We start from the raw sequence: 15561 nt of genomic DNA, 5'->3' as shown, positions 1-15561 counted from the left end.
ATAAAGCAAAGTAACTTAATAAGTGTTAGAAGGTACACATGTATTCTTCAAGCAAGTCATTGTCCTCCAATCATCAGTAAGAGCCCAATATCGTTCAGTAAAATGGAATTAAAATTTTAACAGCAAAAATATTTCCTTTCTATCCTTGCTTCCAATTTCATCAGAAGAAAAAAGTTTGATGAGGAAAACAATATGTTCTTTCCAAACGCAACAATCCAATGAGAATGTGATTTAAGTGAAGATGGAACAATAAATGGGGGTTTGTTCAGCTCTGCCCATGCTTTTTCAGCACATTCCAAAAACCTTGCCTGTAAAAAGAAGAAGAGTAGTAGTGTGAGTTGATAACACAATGATGATAATCTTTAAATATTACATTGCACGTATATGTCATGACAGGACCGTTATAGCAGCTACTGCTGCAGATTCCAAGATAATTTCAGCGTACTCTACACACGAGGCTCAACATCACTGTGCAATCTATCGTCTCGGGCAGATTTTATTCCTTTCCTTGGAAGAAATGCCACAGTCCCGACATACAGTGTACTGCTGATACATGGCAAGAATGCTCTGCTTTGCACACGACGAGCACAGTCATCCCCTTTGGCTCTCAGAGAGCAATCAATGAAGAGGAAGCGATGGACGTTTTCTGCCCAGTCTGGGCTCATCCTCGTATTTGGCAGATGCCCGTTCCTGGCTCAGCCGCGGTCTCATCAGCTCTTCACCCCTGGCCGCAGGCTGGCCAGTAGCTTGCTCCCTCGCAGGAGAGTGCACATATCTGGACATGGTGAGAAAAGATTGGGAAGAGAGTTTTGTGGTAACGTTTATCAGCATATGGGGCTGCCAACATCTGCACATCTTAACACATACTCATGAATTTTTTTTTTTTTAAGATAATGATAAATAAGATAAAATCTGAAGGTAAAAACTCTTGATTCACCAGTTGGAAATTTGCCTCCGTATATCATGCTGAACCAAATTTAGGATACATGCACTCAAAGCATGATTTTTTATGTTGGATGATAAGTACTGACAAAAACATATTCACTCGTGATAGCTCTGGTAATGTGCCACAGATTCAAGAGAATTTGAAGACAAATACGGATCAGCAGTATCATGAACAAGAGGATTATAACGGGCTGTGGAAAGGGGCAGAAAAAACCCCCCAATATTTTAAAGTAAATCAGCAAAATAAATGGATACTTTTGCAGAATTGCACTAACAGCAATCACATAAATAGTTTGCATGACTAGCAAAACATCTCATGGTATTTACTAAAATGGATGATTTTGAAGAACCTCCTGAACTGTTTACTCAATACTGTGAACCCGTGTAGCACTACCGAGGTTTTTGAACTTGTCATTCACAACAATGTCTTGACAATGTCTGGACAGACATTGAAACTGACGAACAAAACCACAAAAGTGTCACTCAAGACCTTCAAACCATTGTGCAAAACCTTGCGAGTATCAATCACAACCTTGAAACCGATGCTCCCCACGTTTAATGATTGGCATGATCAACACTACACTTGGGCACGGCATTGTGTAGGTAGCATGGAGATTGAAGGCCACATGATTATAAAAGGAACAAGTTCACTGTGTGGATTGAGTGAATGCAGCAGTAGTAGTAGAACACATCAGTGAGACTTGAGAAAAATTTGATTATTCATTCTAAACTCAAAATTTTCTTTAAGTTTCATTGAAACCATGGCTGGATGAAGACACTACATACTTCAAATATTTCTGAGAGGCTGCATTAAACATGGGTACAAAGGGAATAACACTACAGTAGTTGTGACGCCACCTCTTGAACCTCCTTGGTATGACCAAGGACCTACTACACACTGACATTCATCTCTCATTAACTAATGCATGTCTCTGTCTATGTCAAAATTGTCACAACAGCATTTTAAACATTCTTCCCTGCTTTGATATCATGATCGCCGTCACCTGCAAGCTGGAGCAAAACAAAATGCAACTTTGAAAAATCTATAAACTACATATGCAAAATGTGATAATTCTCTTAAAATCAAGCAAAATGCATGTGCTGTTGTGGTATGTATCGTAATATTACCGCTCAAGTATTTTCATTAGCAATATTCATGTACTTTAGAAGAGAAAGCAAACATTTTGGCAGCTTCTTTTCTATGATTTGCTATCTCCTTTTTCCAAAGTTTTCACACTTTTTTTCCACACTAAAAAGAGACAGTAAGGGATAAGGACATGCACATAGTATGTGTTATGATTTTAATAGCAAGGTCATATGCGTCAGCGATAGCAAGCAAATCAGTAATTTCTAATCCAATGACACAAAATAAGTCATTTTCTGAGATTTGCTACAGTACTTCTCATCATTGGTGTTTATTTCAAGGTGAATCAGCCAAATAAAACCAAATTAGGGAAACGGTTCTATTGTCAGCGGTGATGCATGGTTACACAATCATCATTTTCAAGATATCTGAATGAATGCACATGATGTGATATGTACGGTGATGGCGGCTCTCCTACAAATTTACTTCAAAGTGGTTGGATTCGTTGAAAGTCCATTCGGAGTAGGACCATGTAATGGTATGACTGAGATTTGATGTCATCTATGAATGAAAGTCAACCTAAATGAAAGAGGAATTCACTCTACTTGGTACAAACCCCCACCTTGGATAAAGCTTCTGGTGTTGGAATCCTTCTCAGACTTTTTGCTCTCAAAGATGACCACTAGACTCATCCTTCGGTCAATGTGACCGATGAAATAGGTCACCTGCTGGGGCTACAGGAAGAAAAAAAGAACAAAAACAAAAACAGAAAAAACAAAACAAAACAAAACTGTCAAAAATCAAAGCACTTGGTCCCAGTTTAAAGAATAAGTTCATCCAAAGATATATGTGGATTTAAGTGAATGCTGCAATATTTGTAGAACACATCAGTGAAGTTTGAGGAAAAAAAAAAGGACAATCTACTCAAACGTTATGAATCTTTAAAGTTTCAGTGCTGCCATTGCTGGATGAAGAAATTAAAACAGTTTTTGACATTACTGCAGGACAACGAAAACATAAACAGAATTACACATATTTACATATTTCTTTAGAAAAAAAGCAGGTTTTTCTTTTTGATTTATTTTCCAAATGGGAAATCTATTGAAGATTTGCTGGCCAATAGGAGAGTTGTGAGGCTATGACATCATTATCTGTCCTCACCTGACCTGATTGTGAAACTTTAAATCTCAAACATTTCACATCCAAATATGATGGAACTTCTAACTCTCTGTTTGCGTGATTTTAACTCTTTCTGTGTAAACCAATTCAAACAGGAAGTGGACGGAGAGGCCCTTTAAAGCTGAGATCATCCTGCGAGGTAGACATACATGTACCTGTTTGCTAATCTTGTCAATCTCATAGGTGATGCTGTCCAGAGAGGCTGACTCATGCTTCGTCATGATCAGCATCACGATGTCTGGCCACAGGTGGGCAGGCCGTTCCTAGATGGTCAGAGGGAACATGAAATTAAATTCCTTGCTATTTAATTTATTATGACATCTATCTGATTGGCAGATGATCAAGCATATTACAATGCTCCAAAAAACAAAACAAACAAACAAACAAACAAGCAAGCAATCAAACAAGCAAACTCTGAATCGGGACTAGTTCTGTGACATCTTTAAGTGCACAATGCACTGACTGGTTCATACCATACACGGTACTCCAGGTTCATACATTGTAGTAACATTCACAGATCAATTTTCTCACACAACAACAATTTTTTTTTCTTGTGAAATGTATGTAATCACTGTGTCTCAACAATTTTGCAATCGTAAACAGTGTGTGTACAAAAGTACATTGTATATCTCATGTCAGTTTAAAGATGACAATAACAACAACAGTAATGATGATGCTAGTAATGCCATAGCACAAACGGTAAAGATGATGATGAAATGAAATAGTTAATGATAATGGCTGCTATGGAGACAATGTGTAGGTCAAAAATCTTACACAAATACAACTTTTGTATACCTGGTTACAATCATGTAGATTGCACATTGCACACTCACACTGGTAACCAGAAAACATATATAATGCTGCAACCATGACACACAGTTCGAGTTCATCCCAGTATAGCTTCATGTACAAGCTGCTTCAAGGGATTACTACATCAAGGTATCAAGGTAAGGTACCACTGTTTATTTAGGTACGGTATAGCGGGCAGATGATGCGAAGTCACGGCAACTGATACATCGGTGTGGAGAATGATGCTGGCTTACGTTTGGATAGGAGAAGATGGCAGGGTAGCTGTCCATCCCCGTGAGAGGCTGCATCTGGTCATCAGGGAAGTGGTAACCCAGACCCTGAAAGGCGATTCCCGAGCCCTGCGTGTTCAGGACCAGGGAGATGTTGTAGGCGTCCGTCTTCTTCTGGAAAGCCACAATCCTGGAGGAGAGAGAGAAAAATGGCAGACTCTACCTGGTTCAGACCGATTAACTCACTGATACATACTATCACACACCATATTGGGATAATTCCTTCGGAAGCTACAATCACTTTGCTATTCAGGTTTTCCAAGTGCCTGGTACATCCTTTTTCTAACAACATCATCATTTTCTCCTTAAAATTGACAGAGCCTTTGCAGTTATTACCCACTATTTTTGCCGGGTAAGGAGAGACCTTTTGCAAGAAAATCTCTTTAAGAAAACGGGACTGACAAAGCACAGTCATGATGCCATTCTGCAGAAGAATTGTACTACTTTTTCAACAATTAGTTGTTACGGAACTTTGTTCTGTCCTGTTACATACCTGAAACTAGAAATGTCGCTATGGCGACTGGTATGCCTCTGCCATAATGCATGATTCTCCTAATAGGTCTATAGTACATGTGGACAATGTGTTTTCACAAATTTGGCAAAATATTGAAATGACAGGTATTTGTCACAAATGTGTTGAATGTTCACCTTCCGTGACCTATGTTTAACTGGATGAATGGGAGAGCATGTATTTGGGGATTTTAGGACTTTTACTTGACTTTGACCCTTTCATAAGTTTATGCAATGAGTAATTTTCAAGGTATGGAGAAAAAGTGCAATTTCTGTATTGAATAGTAAATTGCTACGATTTTCATCTGGCCTTCGACCCTTGCCCTTTGACCCTAAAATTCATAAGAGAATCACTGTCAGGCAGAACATGCATAAACAGGTACTAAGTTTCAAGATAACTTGAGCCACTTCCGAGATATGGAGGAACAAGTAAAGTTCAGCACTTTCACTCGATCTCTGACCTTTTGATCTTTGACCTTTTTGGCAACAAAAAAAATCCCAGAGAATCTCTATTGGGTTATACATGCATGCAACAAGTAAAAAAAAATAATCCTGCAGACATTGCATATATATGACGGAAATAGTAAAATTTTGAAGTTTTCCCTTGACCTTCGACCACATGAACCAAAAATTCCCTAGATAATCACTGCCACTCAGTACATGGATATATACTATGTTCCATGGAGAAACCTTGAACCATTTCCAAGATATGGAGAAAAAACTGAAATTTTATCATCTTACCTGACCTTTTGACCTTTGACCTCATGACCCCAAACTTTCACCAGAGAATCTTAATTGGGTAATACATGTATACACTAAGTTTCAGAAAATATCTTCAGGCATTGCATAGCTATGGGGGAAATAGTGAAATTTTGAGCATTTGACCTTGACCTTTTGACCTTTGACCTTGAGCATGTGCACCCAAAAGTTAACAGGCACAACTTCACCCCCTAATACACATACATGCCAAGTTCCATTAGGATACCTCAAAAGTTTTTTTAGTTACACTGTCCACAAAATTCATTACGGACGGACGGAAGGACGGACAACGCGAAAACATAATGTCTACGGCACCACTTTGTGGCGGAGGCATAAAAAAAATTGTTAAAAAGCAAATTACACACTCACATGACCTTACCGTAAAAGCTGTAATTTTTGCATACAGACATTCTGGCAAATGAGGAGGTCTAAGACATTATCGCAAGATATCGTTTTCATGATTTGCGAATATTATGAAAATTAAACCTGTGCAAAAATATCAGCTTTTACAGTATTTTCAAATCCCAATTCCTTCGACTTGAGGTCAAGAGTTATTCTCGCATTTTCTTGCCGTATCGATCAGTCGGAACAAGGCCTTAATCTTTAGGCAGGAAACTTTTTCACTGAGCCCTCGTCGCTGAGCCCCACTGATACTTACTTGCTGTAGTAGTCGATGGGGAGGTTGGAGAGGTGCAACTTCATTTCACCTGATGGAGCTTGCTTGCTGAGTGTGCTGTGGAAGTACAGGCTGAACTGAGATTCCACCAGAGAAAGAAGATGAACATTAATATATAAACATATACAAATATAATCTCTGTACATTAATGGCATACTAGTGAATTCATTGTATAATGACATTAACCTTTTACTCATGACTTTCATAGATTTTGCCTCAGATCTAACCAGCAAATTTCCACCTTGGTAGTAACCATGCAACCTGTGCCATGACATAATAATCACATACGATTTTTGAAAAATTGACAAGTCCCTGTTAACTTTAAATGTAAATTTTCACAGGTAAATTCCAGGGTAAATTGTGCCATTACATATCATCCTTATCCAAGCCCGCTTTAACCCTTTCTGTGTCACAGACATTGGATAATGTGTACAATGCTATAGGGGCATCTGTGCTTATCGCCACTCAAAGCACAGACAGGTTTAATACAGCCACAATAACGCTTATGTTAAAACATTCTAGAACTTTCTACCACCAAATACACCTCAGCAGAGACAAATGCAGAGGATGAAGGGACCCAAGTGCCACAGCGGGATTTGAACCCTGAACTCTCTCATCATGTGCACAACACAATGCATCTCTGCATTCTATCTTGTAAAAAAACTAGATATATCGCTACGGCTACTGATATGCCTCCGCCATAATGCATGGTTCTCCTAATAGGTCTATAGTACAATGTCTTGACAATGTGTGATGACAGTTTCACACAATTGGCAAAATATTAAAATGACAGGTTTGCCACAAATGTGCTGAATGTTCACTTTCCTAGAACTAGGTTCAATTGGATGAATGATTAAAATGTCAGAGTGCAGGTATTTGGGGGAACTTATGATTTTTACTTGACTTTTGACCCTTTTATAAGTTTATGTATTGAGTAATTTTCAAGGTATTGAGAAAAAGTATAATTTCAGTATCAAATGGGAAAATAGCATTATCTAAACCTGGCCTTTGACCTTTGACCTCACAGTTCCAAAGAGAATCACTGTTAGGTTGAACATGCATAAATATGTAAGTTTCATGATGATACCTTGAGTTACTTTCGAGATATGGAGGAAAAAGTGCAATTTAGCACTTTCACTTGACCTTTTACCTTTTGACCTTTGACCTTTTGGCAAGAAACTTCCCCCAAAATATATATTGGGTAATACATGCCATACACCAAGTTTTAAAAAAAACCTTCAGACATATTGCATTTTAAGGAAAGTAGTGATATTTTCAGGAGTTGACCTTGACCTTTGACCCCCCTGACCTTTGACCCATGACCCCCAACTTCCCTAGATAATCACTGCCCATCGGTACAAGCATATATACTAAGTTCAATGAAGATACCTTGAACCATTTGCGAGATATGGAGAAAAACATGAAATTTCACATTTTTTTTCACAAAATAACCTGTGACCTTTGACCTTTGACCCTGTGACCCTAAAATCCACACAAAGTATTATCCCCCAAGGATATACCCTCATACCAAGTTTGATATAAAACCACCACACGGTTCTTGAGATATCGACAAAAACAAAACGGGACGGACGGACGTACGGACGGACGGACGGACGGACGGACGACCCGAAAACATAATGCCTCCGGCCACTTCGTTGCGGAGGCATAAAAAACACATGCTCCCCTGACCTTTGATATCTGAGCTCCTTGCATCTTGACCAGCCAAGAGAAGAGGGGCGGGATACCAGAGTTTTTCACCTGCACCAGGGCATACAGCTTCTTTCTGGGCTGCGGAGAGGGGGACGATGAAGGAATGAACATCATCGAAATGGTTAAAAATTGGGTGAGGCAAAACTTGATGATCCTAATGACAACAATAGTACTGTGATGTAACGACTACATAGATTTACAGAGCACCAAACAGGCATCACTGGTACTGATAGCAATTACATACATATGCTATCTATGAAAAAACATTGATTGATAAAGTGTGTACGACAACATTTACGTTATAGTGCACTATACTAGTGTATTACGAAAACCCTATGTTTTTAATAGTTGAGGCTATTAGACATCACTTTGCCTGAGACAGACATGACAACATTTGATTAAGCCCCCATTCTACTATCACGATCTGGACCCCGATCTACCCTGATCTATCAGATCAGCGGACAGCAGCAAAAGTGTAGAGGGATTGGTTTAAATCAGAAACATCGTAGCAGCAGCATTTGGAGGACGGGGTTGAAGTGGGAATTTTTTCAGATCGGGAACAAATTTTGAGCAATCACATGTTCAAAATTTCTTCCCGATCTCCCTGATCAAAATTGCCCCTATTTTGAATCATAAAGCAAGTGGAGTGATCGTAGTGACACTGTAAACACCGTGGGATGAGCGTAATAAAGTCGTTCTGAGCAGAGTAACATCGGCACAAGAACGGGATGTAAACTAGACACCGATGAGGTCTTGCTGCTGTGCCGCTCCTCCCTGATCTAAGCACCACTCTCACTATGTTCTCAGCTCTCGTTAAAAAAATCTCATTCTAACATCATACTGTACCCAGATTGGCTCATGTTTCACCCGATCCTTCCTGATCTGAGAAAATTGCCAAATTGTGGCCAGAATGGCAAGGTGAAACAGCGGCTTTTGTCTACTGCTACCAGACTCACATCCTTGGCTTTAAAGGCTGCCCCCCAGGCTTCCAGGCGGCGGTGGGAGTCCTGCAGGCGGAGCAGGGCGGGCAGGAATCGCCACTCCCTCATGTGGCACTCCGTCTGGAAGACGGTCCGCAGCAGTTCCAGCTCCACGTTGAAGCTGTTGTGAAGCGGGACCAGGACTGGGTGATGGAACCGTTTGGAAGTTCTGTACAGGGAATAAACAGCAAAGGAACTTGTCCAATTGATTGCATCCCATGCAACCCTACCCATTCATCACCATTATCATCACAATCATCATCACCAGCACCATCATTATCATTATCATCATCTTCATCATCATCATCATCAACACCTTCACCATCATCATCACCATCTTCATCATCACCACCATATCATCATCACCACCACCATTATCACCATCATCGCTATCATAATTTACTCTTCTGTTCTGATTTTTGAAAACTAAACATGGTCTTGCCTTACATTTAGGTGTATATTATGGTATCTCCCTACTGATTGCAACAACAAAGATTTTCTCCAAGATTTCATATTATCTGTGATTATCTTCAACATGAAAGCCCTTGACGGCAACTCAGAGAGGACAGAACGAAAGAAAGAAGGTTTTGAATGACTCTTATCTTTCTAAAACTTTTGATTGAACTCACAAGTGTAATAAGGTCACATACTGAAACTGTCAAGAAAGATTAAATTGATGATGTCTCATTGACAACATAACATGTAAATCTCAAAAATGAATATTAATAGTTGAAGTCTTACTTATTGAGGATCTCTTCTACAGTGCTCCTCAGTTCGCCATAGTCAACGTCACTTCCCTGGATTCCAAGGCTGCTCAACTTTTCATATCTGAACAGTCGCTGTCAGGAAAAACTCACCTCAGATCATACTTGTCGTTCAAATGTGCATGCATTCTACTGTCCTAAGATACTTGACAACCAATATCTGGGCAGCGCACACTATTTCTATGTGTGATGGGTTTCATAAAATTCAAAACATCTTTTCATCAACAGCTAACTTTCATTCATACAGGCTGCACAGTTAGCAAAGACAATACCTCACAACTTTTATTCAATTTTGTATATATGCAGGGCTCGACACTATCGGTGGCCCGGTGGCCCGGGGCCACCAAAAATGAAAGTCGGGCCACCAAATTTTAAAAAAGGGCAAATTTGGTGGCCCGCCTCGGGCCACCAAAATCTTTTGAAAAGTAAGTAAATAAATTCGTAACTTTTTGCACCGGAAATTAGCAGTTAAATTTGTTTAAAGGATGGATGAAAAGGACTGAATGAGTGCCTGAGAGTGAGTGTTGCAAGTTTGTTGAAGTTTATTCATGAGTAGTTATGTCCAACTTGTAATTCTTAGGCCTACTATCATAAAACTTAGATATTTGACTCAATAAAAAAAAAAATGGACTTAATGTTTTTTATTGTTTTTTGGGGACACCAAATTTTTCTCTCGGGCCACCACAAATTTGAAATTTAGGATTTTGGTGGCCCCATCGGGCCACCAAACAAAAAAGTTAGTGTCGAGCCATGATATATGATTAGATTATCCATTATGATGAAATCCAGTGACGGTCCAAGTGATGTTTTCATTTGGTTTATAATTTTTTTTTATAGATATTGAATCTCACTGCTTTTCCAAAACTTTGCCTCGGCAGAAGATTTCGTCCTAATTCAGAAACACTAGTCCATGCCAAGCTCTAGAATATGTCACTATTGTCATCAGTCTGTTCTTACATCTGCAAGTTTGATATCATATTTTTACTGTCGAGTTTCATATGCACAGCTTACATCATATATGATATAAACTGTGAACCTGTGTAGTAAAGTTGGTTTTTTTTTCTAACGAGATGATGTATATGATACTAATGGTTCCATGATAATTGTTTATGCAACAAATGCTCTTATTAAATATCTGCACGTTACGCCAAACATAAATTCTATCTACACACACAACCCCAACCCTCACCCTTATCCCCACATCAAACTAAACCTAAAACCCTATCAAACCCTAACCCTAATCCTAAGTCCTTGGAGAAAATAAAACCAGGTTAATTGTCGCGGGAGCAAATGTCATTATTATTATTATCATTATTATTTTTTTTATTCAGCATTTCAGATTATATATGCGCATGTACATGGGTAAATACAAAACACATTTGATTCAGTCATGTTACGATGCAAGTATGTGACTTTAGCCACAAATGGATACACTGCCATCATTTCCTGCCTTGCTTCGATGAAGTGACAGAGCTGCTCACACAAGTGACCCAACAGCTTGTCTGCTGCCACCTGTCCCGGGCCACCCTGTGACCAGGTCGCTTCTTGAGTCTTGCCTTCAACGCGCCGCAGCTCACCGATGGCCACTGTATACATGCCCTTGCCCACCGACTGCATGCAAAGATAAATGAACATAATCTAACATCATCTGCTGTTAGCCTACGAGGTTAAAATGAATTCCATGTACATATTTCTAGTTAAAGTGAATCTCCTGACAATGTAACAGAAATTCCCATGGATGTTTTGTTTTTCTCAACCTGTTGTCTGCAAGACAAAACTGCCATTAGGTCGGTCTTGTCAAAGTTTGGTGCTGACACAGTGCATCTCTGATTTTGTAAAAGAAAGTTTTGATTACTGCAGTATGGCAGATATGGGCAATGTTGCCAACACAGCTGGACCTGCATAAACATTGTGGTTGGGCAGATGATAGCCATGGCTCATTGCCTACAATTTTGAGATCCATTTCATGTCATGTTGCGGAGTGATCTGAAACCTCTGCAACATACACCTGCATAAAACACTTTTTTTTCGGGGGGGGGGGGGGGGGGGGGGGGGGGGGGAGGGGGGAAGTGATGGTAACTCACACATATTCTACATCAATTTGTTCTCATGTTACCATATCTGTATCTACAGTATGATGAAAACAAAAAAAAAGCATAAACAGTCATGGCATTAATGATAACTTTATAGTACTCATATGCAAGGCATTTAGACAGAGAGCATGGTGCATAATCACGTTTCTGCACAGAAGTATGACGTAATTCTGATAGTTGGTGTTGGAACCGGTGTTACAAGTAAATATTGTCTGCTGAACCAAGCTCCACTATTGTTGTCGACAATTTACGTGCTTTTCCTCCATTTAGCTAACACCAACCCCCCAGGGATGATCACATTTGTAATTTCAAGTTCGGTACAATGTTCTTGCCGCCAAATTTTACGGCAGTTGCTCGGGAGATACATGTAACACTAACACCAGCACAAGCACCAACCTTGAAATCACCTATTGGGCAATTTAGATTGACTGCTGAACAGACAATCTAATCACCATAGCTCACTGCTACTCTCACCTCTTTTCTGCTAAACCACTTGGACTCCAGGAAGGCCAGCGAAACATAGCTCTTTTCACCTACAGCAAGAAAGTTGAGGGCATTCATGAGCCCTGTCCAGTTACCTCCAGCATTTCCAGCCAGCCTGCAGATTTCCTTCTCCTTGTCCTGATCACAAGATCAGAGGAAAAAAAACAGTCACAGGCAAACACAAACTCTATACAAAAGCTGACAGATTCAATCTGATTTCTAGTCCAACTTTAAATAACCCACACAACAGAAAGCTACGAAAACTATTATGGTACCCCAAATATAAACTCTTCTTTACTGCCAAAAAGAAAATACTCCAGAATTGGCTCTTTGCTCTGGTGCTGGAATAAATCTGAAGCTTCATGTTGCCTGAAGACATGATTAAGATTAATCTCAACTGCTGAAATATATAATGGTAGAGTCTACAAAATGTAAAAATGTAGAGAAACTCATGACTGCTTGTGTCAGAGCACTTCAGCAGTTTCTGCTCCCTCCCTCTCCCACCATATGACCCCACTCCCTACCATCAAGTATGTCAGTGACAAACACACAAAAGAAAATCAAAATCAATGTACCGGTACGTGCCGATGCGGTGACTCAATGTACAGAGGTTGGATGCAAGTGCTGACTCGTAAGAGTTTAGACACCAACGGGCGCTGCAACATCCCCGATGCAACCTTGCGCCAACAAGGTATGGTGCGACGCATTTTTCAGTGGCCTTGTATACACACTGACATTGAATGCGCAGAGCACGCGTCCGCATTCTGGAGAGGCCGACCAAATTCCAGGGGATTATCAAGGTGATAATATTTGGGTATTTTGTGAAATTTTATGATGACGATGCATTTACAAAATCAGCATTGAGAAAAAGTAGTTTGATATATTCAACATAGGTCTACATTGTTGTAGATATAATTCTGTATGTAGATCTCTCAAGTTGAACAAATGTTGCAGAAAAGCTTATTGAAAGTGTCCGAAAAATGGTGCGATAGCACTTGTGTATTACTCTAACGTTAGATATAAATTAAATTTACCAAAAATTGCATTTTCAATGCGCCACGTAGAACATATGCACAGGCAAGCCGCGCATGCGCGATTCGCTACTGCCCTCACTCGCATTAGCATGACGTCATTTTTCATTCATGAATCGGGAGCTACACCGAAGCTGCATCATCATTGGCTCTTTACCCATGTCATTTACATATTTTCCCACAACGTTATAACATATGTGTGCGATGATTTCCAGAGCGATTGGCCGAACAGTTTGGTACCAAACTCGGCATTTTCACATCAAGTCTTCAATTTTTGGCAAAATATTTTCCTCCTTTGGTGTAACCATGTATTCAGCGAAGCTATCGTTGTGTTTGAAATTTGATGTCATATTTTTACATGATTTTTAAGGTACGAATTTGTGAAGTAGTTCGATGTGTTCGTTGGTGTGTGTGTATCAATACATGCGATTTGTATGGTAGCGACATGTACGGGTGTGGAGCGACACACATAAGAAGCTCAACACCACGATGCAAATTAGTCGCCATATTGTGTGGTTTGTGTAGCGTCGTGTACCGATGGGAGCTCTTCAGTCGTGCTTGCCGCCATAGCCACTACATAACACGATGGCAAGCACGCACGTTGATTGCAGCGCATTGTGTACACCACACCAATCCACACGGAGTAGTGGATCTCACACACCACGCAGTGTGGTGAAGCGGCCGGCCGGGCGATCGGGCGATCAGCCAATCAGCGGCCTGGCTATCTTTCTATTGCCGTCTACGGGGAATTGTCTGCGTGTGCGCGCTTGTGAATTCAGAGTATTTTCTTTATAAAGTAAAACGTCAGGTAAGTTGGGAGATATTTTAAGTTTCTATCGATGTAAATTTACTAGACACCCAACCATACCTGAGTTCCTGATAAAAGCAGCCAGGTAGTAAAGTTAGACCTCTAATGCTAAAACATTTTTCTTATTTCTATCATCTTCTTGGTAGCCCCTGCACTAACGCGAATATGCGTATGTGGGGTTGTAACACTTGCTCGTAAGGCACTCACCAACAATTCTTTCACTTTGTCGAACATGAGCTGACTCAGCTTCTCAAAGCAGTCTGCAAGGACAGCTTCATGATTGGCACTCATGTTGGTCTCTTTGAGAGCGCAACTACATTAGCACCTACTGTAGTTTACCAAAACATCCAAGGTTTGTCCAGCTGCGTTTTGCTGAGCTTCCCGTCGATCTATCTAACCTGTTACAGCAGATAAACTTTGATATTTTGATCGTGCTGTAGAAATTCTGCCCTCTACGGCATTACTAGTGACAGTACGATATGTTTCTACGACCGAGTTCAGTGATTGAAAATCTTGAATTGAAAAGGTATTGTCATATCCATCGCAGCCCGCAGGCTGAATTGCGGACATTGAAAAAACAAAAGACCATGAATACATCAAAATGTGTACAAGATAGCCAAAAAAAAACAAAAAAAAAACAACAACAACAACAACATAAAAACAAAACAAAAAACATAGAAAAATGTAATAAAGAAAAAAAATCATTTGATATTCATCTTAACTGTTGCATAATAAAATTAACCTGTAGGAACCTACGCCTATCAACAAAACCACCACAAATATTGCAATTACAATTTTTATTACCACTGTTCTCATTTTTATGAATAAGTTGAGATTCATGACCACTATATCGACCACTAGCTCCGAGCTGGCTTGGCAAACAGAATGAGAGGGGAGCATGAAACCAACAACACCCACAACAATATATATATATATATATATATATATATATATATATATATATATATATATATATATATATATATATATATATATATATATATATATATATATATATATATATATATATATATATATATATATATACATATATATATACATATATATATATATATATATATCACAAAATGTGTACAAATATATATATTTACATGAGAGATATTGTACTACCGCTGGTAAGTCAAAAGCAAAGCTTTATGTAGAACATTCAAACCCTTTTATGATGATCTCAGTTCAGTCTTTACAGAACTCAGTTATAGATGTCTTTAAAGCAGATAGAACAAAAGCATTATGCTCTTGTCTCTTCTGTGTTGTCTTAATTTTCTACTTGTTAAAGGGTGTGTATAGTTCTGGTCGAGGTGAGGATTTAGCTTTTAACGTTTTGCGAGATATTCAGAAACCACTCTATGAGATGTCAAAGAGCATGCAATTGTAAAGGGTATCAAAAGTTTATTTGATGAAAATCGGTTTTGAAATGGCTTAGATATCCAAAAACAAGG

The 15561-nt window shown here is 39.3% G+C and overlaps 1 protein-coding gene across 1 annotated transcript; it reads right to left on the bottom strand.

Annotated features, from left to right (window-relative positions):
• Positions 1 to 666: 666 nt before the first annotated feature.
• Positions 667 to 14413, bottom strand: LOC139721352 (KICSTOR subunit 2-like). Its single transcript, XM_071632670.1, has 11 exons — positions 14309 to 14413; positions 12254 to 12400; positions 11119 to 11297; positions 9664 to 9750; positions 8899 to 9091; positions 7922 to 8020; positions 6215 to 6309; positions 4252 to 4417; positions 3364 to 3471; positions 2652 to 2763; positions 667 to 775 (listed from the first exon to the last, which is right to left on the bottom strand). The coding sequence occupies exons 1-11, from the start codon at positions 14390 to 14392 to the stop codon at positions 711 to 713; spliced, it is 1335 nt and encodes a 444-aa protein (XP_071488771.1). The 5' UTR covers positions 14393 to 14413; the 3' UTR covers positions 667 to 710.
• Between the last annotated feature and the right edge of the window lie 1148 nt (positions 14414 to 15561).

This window comes from Diadema antillarum, unplaced genomic scaffold (genome assembly GCF_040938485.1).
Source record: "Diadema antillarum isolate AM-2024a unplaced genomic scaffold, OU_Dant_1.0 scf00000141, whole genome shotgun sequence".
Classification (NCBI taxonomy): Eukaryota; Metazoa; Echinodermata; class Echinoidea; order Diadematoida; family Diadematidae; genus Diadema; species Diadema antillarum.
This window is presented reverse-complemented; position numbering and strand designations above follow the sequence as displayed.